The sequence below is a fragment of the Pongo pygmaeus genome, chromosome 12 (genome assembly GCF_028885625.2).
Source record: "Pongo pygmaeus isolate AG05252 chromosome 12, NHGRI_mPonPyg2-v2.0_pri, whole genome shotgun sequence".
NCBI lineage: Eukaryota > Metazoa > Chordata > Mammalia > Primates > Hominidae > Pongo > Pongo pygmaeus.
The window spans coordinates 69,734,303-69,752,610 of record NC_072385.2 but is presented as its reverse complement, the minus strand read 5'-3'; the positions used below and the strand labels follow the sequence as shown (position 1 = coordinate 69,752,610).

Sequence of the window (18,308 nt, the reverse complement as noted above, 5' to 3'; positions counted from 1 at the left end):
ACACCAATATGCGAAAACAGAAAAAACACCAATAAATTAAAACCAACCAACCAACCCTTACATGATGGTACATATTTTGTGGAGATTCTTTTGAAGAGACTTCAGTGCTTACAGTTTCAGAGATTGACCATGTAATATACAGCATACCTAATCTAGAGTATCATCTATAATGCTGAGGAATTTTGCTTACTTCCTAACTCTTTCTAGACCCAGAATCTAGACTGTTATCACTTGGGTTCACTGGGTTGAGAAAAAGCCATTTAAAAAATAATATAAGAAGAGGTTCTTTAACATGACAATCTAAAGACAACAAAAAGGATTTTAGATGAGAATGACTAAATCGAATTTCCACTGTAAGAATGAACTATAGTATGGTCAGTTTACTAAGCAATGAACTTAATCAGGAATATATACACCTTGCTTGGCCTCAAATTCTCTTTAGAAAAAGGAAGAATATAAATTATAAATAAATATATGAACATGTGTAAGTGTATGCCAACATATATACACACACACACACACACACACACAAATTTCAAATAATTATCAGTGTGGTTTTATCACTGTTTTATTCCTCCTCACTAGGAAACTGGTAAAACCTTCAGCCTAACATGGCTTAAGCAAAGGTCTATCTGTATTCTTTTTTCTTTCATTATCCTATTACTCCATTTGTGACTTTATCTGGTCTCCATTCCATGCTGGTCTGTGTTAGAAAGGCTTACATATCAAACAGCTGAACGTCTCTCAGTCTGTCTGTGATGCTCCAAATCCAGACAGTAGTCTTCAATAAATTTATTTCTATTACTCAAATAGTCTGTTTTTAATTTGTTGCTGTACAGATCCATGCAAAGCTAGAACTTCAATAAGGTGCTGACCTCTAACATTTTCTTTGTAAACTCTTGTTGTAAGTCACTGATAATTGAGAATGGCCTCTGTCTTTCTCCTAGTACTGCTCTCTGCTCCAAATTCTCATTTTTTTTTAATATGCTGCTCAGCAGTTGTGAGAAAGGTAATATAGACCAGAATTTTCTAATTATATGTTTTGAATGACTTAAAGCTGTGAAGCATATTGATCCTTTCAGGCCTGGGGCACGCAAGTTGGGAGCCCCTGGCCTGGTTGCAGTCCAGCTGCTAGCAGCATTTACCAGAGCTTCCTGGAAGGTGGCCAAGAGGAGCAGCATCTCTAAAGGTAGAGTGGATGATAAAAAACATCTAATAATTCCACAGGCCTCTTATCCAAGGTGAACAGTGGTATGTTCAGTAGCTGGTTCCTGAAGTACATGTCCAGATAATGGAACACCTACCTCCTTGGCTGTGCTCAGCACATTGCAGCCAAGATGGAGCTCCTGGATGGTGCAGCTCTGGTGGCTCTGAAACTCTGATTTCATAGACATCGGATATTTTTCGTTAGCAGCTGAAGTGCCCTTTTTGTGGCATCCAAAGTAGTTTTGGTCTGACTGATCCAACAATGCATGCATGTTTCACAAATTAAAGCTTCATCATTATTTTAAAGTACTTTCTAGAAAAAAGTACTGCTATTCATTATTGGCATTTTAGTACTATCTGGATTTTTTTTTAAGCTGTGTATTCTTACTGAAATTAAAAAAAAAAAAAATTGAAGTGCAATTTAAAATGGCACCAGCAGCCAGGCGTGGTGGCTCAAATTTGTAATCCCAGCACTTTGGGAGGTCGAGGTGGGCGGATCATTTGAGGTCAGGAGTTTGAGACCAGCCTGGCCAACATGGTGAAACCCTGTCTCTACCAAAAAAATACAAAAATTAGCCAGGTGAGGTGACAGGCCCCTGTAATCCCAGCTACTTGGGAGACTGAGGCAGGAGAATTGCTTGAACCTGGGAGGCGGAGGTTGCAGTGAGCCGAGATTACACCACTTCACTCCAGCCTGGGCAACAGAGCGAGACTCCATCTCAAAAAAAAAAAAAAGAAGAAAACAGTATTACTAGAGAACTTCAGTCATTAAGAGATTACTTGTCCTGGATAAAGGCCTGACTATTTGCACTCCTTTCTGTTTTGATGGAGAGGGGTAGCAAATCAACCTCCAGAAACCGAAGGGAGAAAATTTTCCTCCCTGTGGGTTTTTGGAGTCAGATAACTTCAGTTCAGATCCTGGTTCTGTCACATAGTAGCTATGTGATCTAAAAAAAAAAAAAAAAAAATTAAATAAAAAAAAATAAAATGGCACCAGAACTTAACATTAGTATTCCATATTTTTTCCTGTAATTTTTTCTCTAAATATGACATTCCTCCCCTTTTTCACTCTAGAGAGAAAAAATAGTTACCTTTTATTTGCTAATCATATTATCCATTTAATGACATAGAATTATTCAATTATTTAATCTTCACCCAAAAAGCAGTCCTGAGAATCTTCTCTTCATTTTATTTTTATTTTTTGAGACAAAGTCTTGTTCTGTAGCCCAGGCTAGAGTGCAGTGGCGCGACCTCAGCTCACTGCAAACTCCGCCTCCCATGTTCAAGTGATTTTTGTGCCTTAGCCTCCCAAGTAGCTAGGATTACAGGCGCCTGCCACCAAGCCCAGCTAATTTTTGTATTTTAGTAGAGAAGGGGTTTAATTATGTTGGCCAGGCTGCTCTCAAACTCCTGACCTCAGATGATCCATCAGCCTTGGCCTCCCAAAGTGCTGGGATTACAGGTGTGAGCCATTGCACCCGGCTGAGAATCTTCTCTTTAATATTTAGTTAGGTTGGTGGGTGTGAAATGCTTAAAATACATTCCCTGAGACTAAGTTAGGAAACAGAAGTTCTTTATCCTTTCCTTCCCAGTGGTGGCACTGGCAGGAAATTTAATGAACTAGACCAGAGGCAGAGATGTTTAGAAAACCATCAAAAGTCATTTGATGGAATGCACAACAGGGAATCTTTAATATAGTTGAAAGAGGCAGAAAAAATAGAATTAAACTGAATGCTTTTCTCTTTCACAACTCTTCTCTATGAGGATTTCAAAGTCAATAAGTAACCTGATCTTCTATACATATATCACTACAGTAAATCAAAATAATATTTATTCTATCTACGAGTTTGGTAAAAGATGGTTTCTTATTAGTTTTTGTATCTTTTCAAATTATAATCACATAACAATCTACGCTTGTTAAAAACCCTGAGAGAATACAGGGAGTTTATTTATGTTTATTCCTAGGCCTATTCACTAAAGGGAATGGCTCTATTGCCTCTATAATCAAAGGGTCGGGCACGATTTGGAGATACAGTTTTGCACATGACAGAAATACAACAACCTCATGGGTGTCACCATTTCTCACCAACACTCTCCTCTGGGGAACATGCAGAACAGACTAAACAGAAAACAAAATAGTAAGGACCTGCTTCCTTCAACTTTCAAAGGAGAATCTAGAGGGGAATTATTGATAAACATGAACAAGATAATGTATGTTTTGATTAAACATGTTTGGGAGCCTAATGACTTTTAAAACCACTTAGAAGATTGGTTTATGAACCTTTAATTAACTATCCATAATGTGAACTAACTTCATTTTTTAAAGCATCTCAGTTATTTGAAATAATTGCTACTGCTCTGATGTAAAAGTTATATAACTCTCAAATATAATTTAAAAATCATACTGTGAACAAATGGAAGGATATGTCATAATTTAAATTCACAACTTGTTTCAGCAAACTTCCTGGTTCATTAACAGGGTGTTGGCAACAGGAAAGAATGAAGTCTTTCTCTTCCTCAAGTATTTGGAAACCCATTCATTTTTAGACAACTCATTCATTAGTAGTCCATCTCACAGATATAATTTGATATCTTTTTCCAGTTAAGCCCGTTTGGTTACCTTTTTACTCAAGTGAAATGCCCTATTGTTAGATGTAGTCAGTTACTGGCAACTGCTGACTGAGTAACAGTAGCCCCTTTTTCCTCTCTCATGTGGGTGGCCTAGGATTTAGATGGGTACAGATGGGAGCCAGTATTGAGTATGGGCAACAGTCCAGTGGGTAACTGTTGCCTGGTCTCTTGGCCAAACACTTTGGGCGTGACACAGAAGTTTTTATGTCTAGTACATGTTCGCTCAAACTACACTGCTTTATTTTCTTGAATGTAGAGGATAGGCAAGAAAAAATAAAGGACCACACACACTGATGATCTGTATACTTACTTCATACCTTTAACAATTCCTAAGCCACTCCTTATTAGACAATGCTCATGGGTAGTTAGCACAGCTTATTGTAAAGTCATCAGGGCATTTGCTGCTATTATTCTTATAATTTGGCCCATGTTCACCTCCTAGGTGGAAATAACTGAAACTTAAAAAACGTTATCTCTAAATATAAACTTTTTATGTTTTATATGGCTCCCAAAGAGCAGAGAGTAGGGGCGGGCCTGTGGCTTACGCCTGTAATTCCAGCACTTCGGGAGTCTGAGGCGGGAGGATCACCTGAGGTCAGGAGTTCGAGACAAGCCTGGCCAATATGCCGAAACCCTGTCTCTACTAAAAATACAAAAACTAGCCAGGTGGGGACCTGTAATTCTGGCTACTCAGGAGGCTGAGGCAGGAGAATCCAGCTACTCAGGAGGCGGAGGTCGCATTGAGCCGAGATCGCGCCACTGCACTGCAGCCTGGGTGACAGAGTGAAACTCTATCTCAAAGAAAAAAAAGAAGAGTGGAGAGTAGGATACAACATTGTGAGTTAAAATGATTTAGTGGCACTAAACTGGTCATTCAATATATACTTATGGAATGTTCGCTATGTACCAGACACTGTGCCAAGCACTAAATCTAAAAAGGCACCAAAAAAGATGCTTAGAAATAGGACCACAGACATGGTTTCCTTGCTGTTGATAGAGAGCTCCTGCCTAAAGCAAAGGAAAAAGATATGGGGAGGTTGTTATACATCCTAGGATATGGGACTGGGTAAACCAAACTGAGTTTCCTCAAGTTTCTATGGGAAAGTAGAAAGAAGGAAGAAATTATAGGCAGAATTTGTATCATCCGTGGATGGTCGCATATGGAACCAGACAAAAACTGGCTTCCAGGCTTTCTTTTTAATTCACAATCCATTTCACTCCAGCTCCTTAACCCTGTACACACTCTTATAAGCCCCCATCTTCATTCTTTGGATCTCCCCACCCCAAGTTTCTGCAAAGGTAAAATCTATAAATCTACTGATGTTACAGATTTCTAATGATACAGATTATCAACATCATGCACCTCGAAGGGATATTCCAGAGTAGTATCTTATGAAAAAAAGGATTAAAGATACACACAGTTGCCCAGAGAAAGCAATTTTTCAATGACTGAAATATATAAAGGGAAATAGGTAACTGCTTTCTAAGCATGTCTTTGCTCCATGGCTATCAAGAACTCCACCTCTTTCTTTCCTATCTCCACAGGATTTGTCAAGTGAGGTTGTTCTTAGTGGCTCTGAGAGAGTGGGAAGCTCGTTTACAAAGTGTTTGTGGGTTCAAAATTTAAATTTATACCGATGTATAAAGAAATTTCATTTTATAAGGTACTGTTTGGAAATATTTGGAAACTAAGCTTCTAGAGTGCTACTTCTCTAAGAACTAGTGACTGAGTAGTTATAGATGTAACCCCTGGGTAGTTAGTTACTTTTTGGAGAGTTCTTGAGGCAGCAAGTGTACAACCACCTTTGGTACTATATCTCAATATTCAATCACTCATAAATCAAGATGCCATTCTTAGGTATTAACAAATGCTCTTGCTGCAATTAAAACCCATTTCCTTTTTAATCTTCTGTGAAGGCAGAAAATACAGTAACTGATCATCGTTTCCTATAATAAACCTTGTATAATTAAAAACTCGCCAGGCGCGGTGGCTCACGCCTGTAATCCCAGCACTTTGGGAGGCTGAGGCAGGCGAATCACAAGGTCAGGGGTTTGAGACCAGCCTGGCCAACATGGCAAAACCCCGCCTCTACTAAAAATACAAAAATTAGCCAGGTGTGGTGGCATCAGCCTGCGGTCTCAGCTACTCAAGAAGCTGAGGCAGGAGAATCACTTGAACCCGGGAGGCGGAGGTTGCAGTGAGCCTAGACTGCGCCATTGCACTCCAGCCTGGGTGACAGAGCAAGACTCCGTCTCAAAACAAAAACAAAACCAAAACAAACAACAACAACAAATAAATCTCTTCATTGTCCTTCATCTTTTGCAGGCTAAGTAACCCTCTGTGGCCCAAATCTTTTGGTAGTATTTTATTTTGGTACTAATGTTCATTGGTAAAGACTGCTTTTTCAGTGCTAGAACAATTTTTGTACTGTATACAAAGGATGTAGAGATTTTGTTAAGATCTTCAGTCTCCAAATGCCGTTATTAAACTGTAGACATCTGGATTTTAGACACTTCTTTTGTTTCGTCTGGGGAAAATTCGTTTTACGGCCGAGAGGTTTTTGAGTGTAATCTTTTTGGATTTCATGTAAGAAACACAGTACCAATGATTGTCATTCTCTAGTATAACAATTTTTCACTAGCCTTTTCTGTGTTGTTTGTTCTAATAACATTTCCATATAAAGACGTAGAACCAAAAAATCAAAGTTCCTTTGTTTAGACAATGAGTCATTAAAAAAATTCTCACTTTACCTTGGTTGATTAGTGTTGCCCAAAGCCTCAAACTCTTCTGTAATTACTGTACTTGTTTATTGGAGGCACTTAAGAGAAGGCGCTGGCAATTCATCGTTCCTGGTGCGGGCTATTTGAGTCTTAAAGTGGAAATGCAAAGTCTGAAATGCACTCGCTGCCAGGCACACTGAGTCTTAGGTGCAGGTGGGGTTGGCGGTACCAGGTGTGATTTGACAAGCCGTGGGCTGGCCACTGTAACAGTCCCCAGGCTAGTGTCAAGTTCCGTGTAACATCCTCTTTCCTTGAGGACTTCAAGAATCTACCAAAAGAAAAGTATCTCTTGAGGAGTGACTTAAGCCAGTTCCACGTTGAACAGAAAAGTAAACGCCTATCACAGCAGAAATCTCTACAGGATTAGGAACCGGGGCAATGGGGATGGTGGTGGTTCCGGTGAGGGAGCCTTCACTTGTCACTTTCTTCAATGCCTAAATCCTCCTTTTGTTAGCTGGCCCACACAGGCCAACGCCTACTCCCTAACGCATCCTCACCCTCCCCCAACCAGATGTGATGAGGGGAGCAAGCGTCCCCTGAGAAGCGTCTGGGCTCCCTCGGGACAGCTGCGGTGGGGAGCTCCGGCTCTATCCGCAGGGCTTTCTTTAGTCCCTAGTCAGCGGGAATATTTTTACTGATTGGAAAAATAACTAGTCGTGCTCAGGTGCTCTCCCTTACTGAGATACACTGGCGAGGCTTCCCTGGCCGCAACGCCGCAGTAGGTGGCTGCTCCCACGCGCGGTATCCCCGCGTACTGCTCAGTGCCCAACTCCGACGGGCTCTCAAGTGCCGCAACGCCCCGCCCCTTGCCACCTCCGCACGTCTCATTGGTCAGAGCCTGCGTCCGCCTCGGCTCCTGACTGGCGGCTGCGCCTGTCGGTCCGTGCGGCAGGGACATTTCCGCATTGAAGGGGCTGCTCCGAATGGAGGGGGAGGGGAGGTGTTTAGGGGAAAGTAGGGGCTTTGGGTGTTGGGAGCCGGCTGACGGGTGGACAAGGAGGGGTTAGCAGCTGGGCTGCGACCGTTAGCGAGGGGCTCAAGGTGTGCATGTGTGAGGGAAGAGGGAGAGAGAGAAGGGCGCCTCAGAGGTGACTTTCAGCCTGCGAGCCTTCTTCCCGGGGCGCCATAAACGCCCCCAATTTCCCAGCTGCTAAAGGAAGAAGAAGGTGGGTCTCGCTGGCGGCTTGAGGAGGGGCGGGGTTGGGCTTCCGGCGACCCGCTGGATGAGTGTGTTTCCCGCGCTCGCTGGCCCGATGTGTGGTCTCGGAGGCGGAATTTGGGATTCTGAGGAGCGCAGGGCAGGCGGGGCGAAAATATGTGTGGGAAAGGTCGGTGCCCTCCCTTGGGACTCCCGCGCCGGTGCACGGGTCTACCTCTAGCCGTTGACCCCTTAGTGTCCGCTGCGGGGGAGGGGCAGCGTAGCCTTTGGCCCCGACCGAGAAAAAGCTGCGGCCGGGTTTCACTGCTCGAGGCGGGAAGGCGGGGAGGTGAGGCCCCGACCGGTCGGCCAGCCAGAGCGTGGAATTGGTAGCGCCTCCTAGTCCTAGGATATTTATGGCTGGTGAAAATGGTTGCACTACCCCCGCTTGCCGGCCTCGCCCGCCTCCCCGACCCCTGCTTGGGCGGGAGCCGCTGTTAACCGGGGTTTTCGGGGGAGGCGGCTGGGGGCTGGACGGCGGCGCGGGGAGGGGGCAGCTAGGGGCGCGGCCTGCCATTGCCTCCTGCAGTCCAGCCCTGGAGGGCGTGGGGACTGGGGGGCGGTGAAATAGCCGCTGTAGGTCCGCCTCTTTTATTGAAGAAATTTAAGTTCGTGTGGTTTTACCTTTTCCGGGAGTCTCCAGCTGGCCCTCATATGTGTCCGGAGCTCAGGAGTTCCCAAGCCAACTCAGTCGCACCAAGTTTCCGTCTTTTGGAATTGGGGAAGGAGTTTCTTTCTTTCTTTTCTTTTTCTTGAGCCAGTTTTAATCGCTTTGAATAAATACTCCCTTAAGTAGTTAAATATAGGAGGAGAAAGAATACGTCGGTTGTTAAAGCAGGAGAGGAAGAGAGAGACCTGCTCTATAGCGTGACTCCTCTAGAAAAAAAAAAGCCGGAGTATTTTACTAAACCCCTAAAATGTCGAGATTTGTACAAGGTAAGAAATGCTGCTGCTTATATCCCGAGTTGCTTCAGGCGAATTTGGGTACTGACAGTGGAGAGGTTGGTGGGTGGTTTGGAAGTGGAAATGTTCATTTGAGATAACATTTGCGAAAGCTTTTCGTTGAATTGTCATCTGAGCTGCCTTGAGCTGCTGGGTTGACGTTCCAGACGCGTATAATTTATGCTCCTGTACCCTGCTGGGTTTAGTTTTGCCTCCCTGAAATCAGGTTAGTAGTACTGTCGCTCTCCTGGATAGTGGCTGTAAGTGATAAAACAGGATTTTTGGCTGCTGATTAATCCTTGTTCTCTTTTCCTGGTCTGTATCAAGGTACCTGTGCGTGCACGCAGACGGGAAGGGCTGGGGAAGCGGGAGGACTGGGAAAGGCCAGGTGGGTTTTGCCGGGACTGTTGGGGAAGCTTTAGTGTTCTCCGTTTCTCCTTCGTTTGTGTGTACGTGGTTTGCGTCTCAGATTCACTTATTGCGAAACTGGGAGTAGCCCGAAGAAGCTGGAGGTCATTTCAGCTGGAGAAATGACTTTGCTGCATTGCTGTGTTTATTTTTTCCTTTTTTGAACTATGAAAAGATGATTAAGGTTTCTTTGAAGTTTGAAAACTGCCCTCTAAATTCCACATGTATATTAAAAAAGGGTTAGGGAATGCCTCAACTGAGATTATCAGTAACGTGTATATTAATGCATGTGTGTACGGTGTACTCACTGAAATTGGTGCTGGCTTAAACCTTTGACACCAGTTTGTAGCATGAGATTTGCCTTCTGGTATGCAAGTAAACTCTTTCCTTGTAGACTCCAGTGTGTGAAAGCTTCAGCCATCTTGATGAACACACAGCTAGTAAAGTTCACAAACACTTACTATGCTTCCTGATAAATGTAGGTGTACTTTGGAAAAAAAAAAGTTGTGTCAGTAATGGCCATCATTTGACCCTGGGAATAAAAATGCCCTACTGAGTTCTACATCACTTTATTAACTCTTCTTTAAATTTTGTGTAGTAGATTAAAGTAAGAGAATTCAACTGCCTGTGTTATTATCGAAACAGATCGAACACTATGCTTGCCTTTAGCACTAAGCTCAGAAATGTCACTTGTTATTAGACTTTCAAATTCATGTTATACCTTATATGTGGTAAGAGATGCTTATATTCTGATTGAGTAAATGTCTTATTCAAGAATAGAAAGGCAGAACTGTTAGAAACGTACTGGTTTTGTAATAACAATATTCAGTTACCATAAAGGCGGTATTTTGCAAGAATATGCTAGGTAAAAGTGGACAAGTTACTTCTCTTTAAAAGTTAGAAATATTATTAAACCCAAGGTGTTCCATGTAGAGTTATGCTTTAGGTTGCAGAACTGGCAAGCACTGACTGATTTCACAGCCTTTGCTGTAGTGCCAACTTGTCCTCAGGAGATTCAAAATCAAGTGGTAAGAATTGCTGTGTATGTTTGTCGTTACTTTGTCATCTACTTTTTTTAAAAAAACTTTTTATATTTTGGAATACTTCTGGATTTATAGAAAAGTTGCACATTTGTCAAAACTAAGAAATTAACATAGGTACATTACTGTTAACTAAAAACTTTGTTCAGATTACAGTTTCCATGATTCACTCTAAGATACCAGATTGCGTTTAGTTGCCAGCCACTTTTTTCTTTCCTTTTTTTCTTTTTTCTTTTTCTTTCCTTCTTTTCTTCTTTTTTTTGTCAAGGTCTTACTGTGTTGTCCACGCTGGAGTACAGTGGGTATTCACAGGAGCAATCATAGTGCACTACAGCCTCAAGCCCCTGGGCTCAAGCTGTCCTCCTGCCTTAGCCTCCTAAGTAGATGGGACTTAGGCATATGCCATAGCCTATAGTTGCCATACATCTTTACTTTAAATGGTAGTTTTCCTTTTAAGATGGGCAGTTTTGCACAAGAATATGACACCTCCTCAAAATTTTTTGACATGAATGTGCTCCTGTTTATCATTGTTTAAATTTTGTACACTGTGAGCCCTCTATATGTTTAACTCTGCTGCTGTTGTAAATGGTAAACCTAATTGACAAATGACACAGCTGTCTCCACAAAAGAGCTTTCAAGTGTAAGGGTTGGAAATTTTGGTTTTGATTTTTTTTTTTTTTTAAGCAAATCAAATTCTTTGATCTTTGCTGCAGAAAATATTGATATTTCCAATCACTGGCACTTAGTAGTTCATGCTCCTTCACAGGGGAAAGAGTTAACAAATGTTAGGTTTCTGTTTTTTTCATGCGTTTTCTCAAGCTTTATAAGAGTCCTGAGATGTGGATTTTTTAATCCTGCCCTTACAGGTGAGGAAATTTAAGTATCTTGTTCAAAGTTCACAGCTTGTATAAAGCACTGATTGATTGATTGATTTTGAGGCAGGGTCTCACTTTGTTGCCCAGGCTGGAGTGCAGTGGTGCGATCACAGCTCCCTGCAGCCTTGATCTCCCGGGCTTAAGCAATTTTCCCACCTCAGCCCCCTGAGTAGCTGGGACTACAGGTGCACACCACCATGCCTGGCTACTTTTCTCCTTTTTTTTAAAGAGACAGGCTTTCCCTTTGTTTCTCAGGCTGGTCTCAAACTCCTGGCCTTAAGCAATCTTCTAGCCTCAGCCTCCCAAAGTACTGGGATTACAGGTGTGAGCTGCTAGTGCCCAGCACTGAAATTCTTACATGAATGTGTCTAAAACCCTAGTCCTTCCCGACATCTTTTGTTGCTTCTAACATTAACAACTGTGGAAATGGCCTGTTTCTCCAGCTAGACTGTCAGTTCCCATTGGGCAAAGATAATATTATATCCTTAGGAGAAATACAGTGTTTTGTTAAGTGGTGGATATTCTAAATAAATTTGTCATGGATGACAAATGAGAAGCCCACAGCTTAGCACTTTCCATCTACTATTTAGTAGGTTATCTTACATTTTTGGTTGTAGTTTTTATAACACCTCTTAGATTATATAAATGTTGAGAAAGATGGAAGGGTACAGACTTAGATTTGAATACTGTTACTAGCAGGTGATCTTAGACACATACCTTTCAAACCTGTTTCTTCTTAGATAAAAATTGGGCAGTAATGCTTATGCCTCAGGGTTATTGAGAAGCTGAAATGAGATGAACTGTGTGGATGTGCTAGGCACATATTAGGTAGCCAGTCAATTTTACTTTTCTTTTCTGAAATGATGGTGGCCTTTCAGATAGCATTGCCACCCGAAATATAACTACATGTCATCAACAGAACTAAAAGGAAAAAGGCAGGTATGACAGTTCTTTATTTTCCTATTCCAGGTTTCATGTTCAGGCCTAGGTGTTATTATGTTAAAAAAAAAATGTGCAGGGGTGGGGCAAGGTAACGTTTGGACAATGTGAATTAGGTTGTAGTTTTTATAACCTCTCAACTTGAATACAAGTTGGTGACAGTTTTCTTCTGAATACAGTGAACAAAATTTTTTTTGAGCTCTTACTATGTATGATGTACTGTATTAGGATTTCTGGCATATCCCTTATGGTAGGCACTGAAGTTCAGCAGATCTGGGCGTTACACCTAAGTGTTGTGTACACCTGTTTTGAATGTAATAGAATGGTTGCTATACTTGGCTTGTATCTCCTTCTCCAAATCTAGGCATTGTGCCTTACAGGAAAGCTGGATATCTCCATCCTCAAGCACATTGACCATAAACTATTAGGTGGAAATGTTCAATCAGTAAAAATATTGAGGTAGGCAGGAGAGTTCTTAGTATATATTTCTTGGCCAAAAAAAAAAGGTTCACGTTTCTTTGGTCACATCCCCAAGTCTCTGTCCCTCAGGCACTTAAGATTCCTTCTCTTAGGAAGACCTTTCTTTACTGGATCTGCAGCATAATTCCTAGCTATTCTGCTGTTGGGTCACCTTCTGCCTACTTGTGACATTCCGTCTGCTTCTGGTTTTCCTTGCCCCGGGGATTGTTCCAGGGCCCCCAGTTATTCTAAATGGATGTGAGTACCATCTCTTCCCTAGCTGAGTGAGAAAGGGGGCTCCCTGTCATAGTTGAAGGTACCAGGGGCGGGGGTCATCAGCAGCTGTGGGTTTTTGTCAGGTTTGTCAGTGGGTGCCATTTGGAATTTTGCTTTTAAAAAGTTCTGAGAGTTATGGGGTAATCACTCTAAATGTTTTGAAACTTAATAAATAGTGAAGAGACTAATGTTGTCTAGCCAGCTAAGGCCATAATGGATGCTAATGCCCTAATATTAGAGGCATTGTTTTTTTTTTAAAAAAAAAAAATTTTAAATGTGCCATTTTCTGTCTAAATTATGTAAAAATGTCCCTAATGTTCTTAAATTGAGGTACATACTTACATTTCAGGGAAAGCCATTTAAGTACCTCTGTCACTTAAAAAATGCTTGAGGCCTATCAGCTTTCCCATTTGTTAAAATTCTTTTCATAACTTTTTTGGTGACTCCTATTTGGTAGATGGCAGCTAGCCGGGGAAGATTACTGAGCTAATTATAACTGGAGGGGTCTCTGAGGAATACAGAGATGAGAAGCATTCTGGGGCCTGGTTCTTCTCAAATCTTAAAACCAAATTTAGCTTGTTGCTGATTATTTAGATGATGAGGACACTTTTAGCACAGGGATAGTGGCATGGATTTGAGTGAGGACAAGAGCCATGAAAATAATGACTAGGGTATACCCCTTATTTTTTAAAGATCTGATTTAAGATTTATTATATTGTTTGAAGAAAAGGGTTTAGTTAAATTCAGTCACAGTTATAAATGTAAAAAAAAATTATAAAGAAATTTAAAATGAAGAGTTGAGCTGATGAAAAGTGCTGACTGTTTTCCAACATGGACCTTGTAATCTCTGTGGTTAAATTGTCCTTGTTCTTGCTAACTCAGCCTTTCTTCTAATAAGATGGATGATTTTCATTTGTGAAAGTCTACTGAGGGAAAAAAAATTGATAAGGGACATTAGAGAAATTAAAAATATTAACTGGTACACTTTTTGGGAGTGCCATTTTAATATTCTGAATAAATTGAAAAATGACCTTAAAAGGAAATTACTCTAAGGTGTTATTTTAGTCCATAGGTATTTTCTTGTAATACTGTTTCACAGAGACCCTTCCCTTTGTTGGTATGTATTATTTTTCCCTTCATAGATGAATTATAGCAAGTTTAATTAAAATGGGATACTTAGATTGTGTGAGGAACATCAGTTGGCCTAATAATGAAAGTATTTTAAATAAAAGAAAATATACTGTAGTTTCCTAGTTCCCACCAAGCTTTTTGCAGAAGTATAGGCATTTTGAGTTCTCAGAAAGTTAGCCATATTAATTACTGAAAAGTTAACATAAACAGATATTTGAAAGTCAACCTGGATTATCTGTGAAAATGAAGAAGAGTGTGTTAACTTTCTGTAATGCCATTCATCCTGATATCCAGCATTTATACTGTTGGAGAAAATTCCAGCAATATGAATAAATTAGTAGGGCAAGTTCTCTGGCTTGGGATTTAATGGATGAGAAAATATGATTCAGTTACTGCCTTTTTGGTTGGATAGAACTCTCTTTAGAAGACAGAGTTTTTCTAAAGACTGTTGCCATTTTGACATAGCCTACAATTTCTTTTCTAAATATCATATTTTGAACTTGGAGTAATAGTGTTTGAAATTGTGGCCATCTTGGTCTTGGTAATTGAATGGATTGTCCCAGGCACAGTGACTATTAATTGAAACAATACTTCTTAGATATTTATTTATTTATTCATTGAGACGGAGTCTTGCTCTGTTGCCCAGGCTGGAATGCAGTGGCGCAATCTTGGCTCACCACAACCTCTGCCTCCCAGGTTCAACTGATTCTCCTACGTCAGCCTCCTGAGTAGCTGGAATTATAGGCGCATGCCACCATTCCCAGCTAATTTTGTATTTTTGTAGAGACAGGGTTTCATCATGTTGGCCAGGCTGGTCTTGAACTCCTGACCATGTGATCCGCCTGTCTTGGTCTCCCAAAGTGCTGGGATTACAGGTGTGAGCCACTGTGCCCAGCCAATTCTTAGATATTTAAAATTCCACTGCCAGGCATGTATCCTTCTATTAATAACACATTCTTTGAAAGTTGGCTTTATGAAGCTATCAAAGAAAATTAAACTTTGTGTGTTTTTTGATTGGGTGACTTATATGTGAGAAAAGAGATAATACTCTGTTTGAAAGCTGTTTCCCAGTTTTCTTGATTGGTGATGCAGGCATCTCCTTTAGTTTGTTGCACAGTAATTGTCTAAGACTCAAATTCTGCCTCTGCCAACAGTTCCGTTGTTTATTTTTCTCAGTCATTAGCAAATGAAATTGATGGTGCCCCCAATCCATTTTACAATTAAGGATTGTTTTTGAGAAACATGGAGAAATTGGCTATGTTGCCTCGTTAATATACATAAACAATAAAATGTTTAATTTCCCTAAACATTTTTAGATATTTCTGTTAGTTTTTTCTGTGTAAATCAAGAGAATTGTTTCTTTGTGATTTCGCTTGTGTCCTAAGAAAAAAAAAAAGCCATTAATTGTCTTCATGGACCAGAAATTAGTTGTATTATGCTTAGTCTCCTTTTTACTTGCTAGTCAACATATTGTAAAAATACTATTTTAGGGGATCCTTTCTTTGACAGTAGCTCTTCTTGTTCCTTGGCCACAATGAAAATGTGATTGGAGTTTGTATTTTCTTCTATTTGCTGCTCTGGCAGAAGCTGATGTGATATTTCATTTGTATTATACGCCTGCCTAGAATTTTAAAACTTCCAAAGAGCACAGGAAAACAGAACAACATAGTTATATCCACTGTTTTGGGTTCATTTGTGCTAATGGTAAAATGCTTAGCCTTGGTAATAAAATATTTATGGAATGCATAAAAGCATTCTTCGATTTTTTTCATTGCTTAGACAACACAGTGTATAAGGAAGAGTTGAAGAGCATGAGATGCAGTAAGAAAGTATTATTCTAATTGTAGTTTTAACCTCACATAGCAGACATAGTTGAGCTGCCGGTTTTCATTCAGATTTAGTGGCAAACACCTGGAGGTGGTAAACCATGTAAATGCAGTGTAACTGAGAAAGGAGAGACCTTGCCCCAGAAGAAGGAGAAACAGGGCACCAGGCAACAGGGTTTGAGTTCCAGCTTGGCATTGTGTCCTTAGGCAAGTCAGCATCTCTGGGCCCCTGTTTCTTTATCTCCAAAATAAGGAATTGGACTCACTGACCTTAAAGCCCTTCTAAGCATAAAAGTTTCTCTAAATGCACGCATATCAAGTTACAGGGCAGGACTACCGGATCATTTTTTGGCTTTTCATCGTGATTTTATGTTATACCTCTTTCTCTTCTTCTCAACAAAGGAGTGTGAGGCCTTTTGTGATGACTTTCTTCTCATCCATTAAACATAAAACAAAGTGGTATTATTTAACAAATCTCTTCTGAATGTTCTGTTTTCCATAGGTAGTGTTTTCTTTTTCCTTTGAGATTTTAAGAGCTACTCTATTGTATAAGAGTAGGGTTAATTTTAATTGTTAATGAGAAGTCTGGTTTATATATGAATTGTAGCAGTTTTTTTTTTAAGTAAAGCAATGCATGATTAGCAAAAATCTTTTTTAGCGAGCTGCTCTGCATATTTGTTGCTGCAACAGTTCTTGAAAGCCTGATATCCTTTTATTTTTGTTATCAAAAAGCATTTATTAAGCATTCATATGAATGTAAAGCTGAGTCATCTAAAAATATATCTCAGTGTAGTCATAGATGACAGTCTAATAACTTTAGTATGAAAAGATCATATAAAATCATGTAAGATGCAACTTAATTGAATTTACTTTTCTTAATATATCATTGAATGACATGGAATACTTTTTCTATATTTTTCCCTAAATTAAACTAAATATAAACATATAAATTGCCCAATTTTGTTTAATCTCTAAAGTTAGTGAAAACATTACATTGGCATTTATATTGGTTTATAAAATTGAAAAGAAATTTAGTAGTCATTTGTCTAGACTACCTACCTGTGTGAAACTTCTTTGACCATATCCCTGATACTTGACTAATAAATCAGCCTCTGCTTGAGAAGCCTTAGGGACTGGGGCTTCAGATACTTATGACAGTCTATACTTATCTTAACTCTGCCTTTCTGTGACCAGACATCATGGCTCTTGTACACTTTCACTTTGGGCTTATTAGGCACTACCTACACTAGACTAGACTTTGCCTTCTTTATACCCAGAGCATAGCTGGATCATAATAGGCTCTTACTCACTTAATAAATGTTATGTGAGTATCTCCTATATCTCAGGCTCTGTGTTTGGCAGTGGGAATACAGCTGTGAACATTACAGACATATACTTTTGCAGAATTTACAGTCTGTTGGATAAGATAAACATTGAATAAATTTTTAAAAGTATGATATAAAGGAGAGGTACAAGGATCTAGCATATGAGCATGTAATAGGTAACTTAGTTTAGAAAGATTTCTAGGAGGATAATCTCAGGTAATATTTAAACTGAACTCTGACAGATGAATAAGAGCTATTCAAACTACTATTATATGAGAATTTAAGTCCTGATCTACAGTTCAGTTACATACCATTATTGGGCACCTGTACTGTGCAAGGTGCTAAGGTAGGTTTTGGGAAAACAAAGTTGCATGACATAATATAGTTTTTTCCCCCTCAAGAGAGTATGTTCTAGGATTGCAGACAGACATTTAACTAAAGAATTGGGGTTTTGAGGGGTGTTTGATATAATACAGAGACAGGAGTGATTAAAACTCCCAAATCAGTTGTGGTAGAAAGAAAGGCCTCTTGAAATGTTCAGAAGCCACTGCTTAGAACACTAGGAATACCACCATCAAAATGACAGAAGCTAATCAGGTAAAACAGTTTGAGTCTTTGGGGATTGAGAGATCAGGGCGGTTTCCCAGAGATTGGGATGGTTCTCATTATTCTGGAACTCATACTGGGCCATTCTTATTTTTCTACTTTTTTTTCTCATTTCTGCCTCCCCTTTTCTAAAAGTGTTGAGTGGTATTTGAAGTGCATGGTTTCAAACAATCTTATAGTTAGGATGTTTTTAACTTCATGGAGCAGAAAAATACCAATTCACTTGGCTTTCAAAAATGAGGGTCTTTTTATCACATAAATCCTGAAGTAGGATATGCAGGGTTGGTTAATTCAGTACAAAAGCTTATCAGACCTTCCTTCTGCTGTGCTATCTTTGACATATCTGCCTCATTCTTGGGTCAGCTTCCTTCAAGGGCACTAATCATGGCAGAAGAAACGTGGGGTGATGGGTGGACACATACTCATTATGTGAGTAGAAAAAATACTATCTTTTCTCACGTATGTCTTTTTTCAGTGAGGAGCACCTTTCTCCAAAGTGCTGTGACAGATTATACCCTTATGGCTCACTAGTCAGAATCCTATTACGTTTTATGCTTAAACCAATCACTAGGAAGGCTTTGGACCAATCTGGGCCTGGTGCCATCTCTGAAACACAGGGCATTGGGGCAGGGAGTTGGTGACAGAATAGCATTGGAGTAGCAAGA

The 18,308-nt window shown here is 40.2% G+C and overlaps 1 protein-coding gene and 1 long non-coding RNA gene across 4 annotated transcripts in view; one reads left to right on the top strand and one right to left on the bottom strand.

The window, feature by feature from the left end:
- The window catches only part of LOC134737796 (uncharacterized), a 150,908-nt gene extending 143,392 nt beyond the window's left edge, over positions 1-7,516 (bottom strand). For 2 of the 3 annotated variants that reach the window (XR_010123097.1, XR_010123095.1), the window contains exons 1-2: positions 6,589-7,516; positions 1,305-2,153 (exon numbers count right to left, since the gene is read on the bottom strand). This is a non-coding gene — a long non-coding RNA (uncharacterized LOC134737796). The remainder of the gene's footprint in view (positions 1-1,304; positions 2,154-6,588) is intronic. The other variant, XR_010123096.1, reaches the window with a different exon arrangement.
- A 441-nt stretch (positions 7,517-7,957) lies between these two features.
- UGP2 (UDP-glucose pyrophosphorylase 2) overlaps positions 7,958-18,308 on the top strand; it is a 51,528-nt gene continuing 41,177 nt past the window's right edge. Inside the window, exon 1 of the mRNA XM_054475135.2 lies at positions 7,958-8,752. Coding sequence (XP_054331110.1) covers positions 8,734-8,752 — 19 coding nt within the window. The 5' untranslated portion in view covers positions 7,958-8,733. The remainder of the gene's footprint in view (positions 8,753-18,308) is intronic.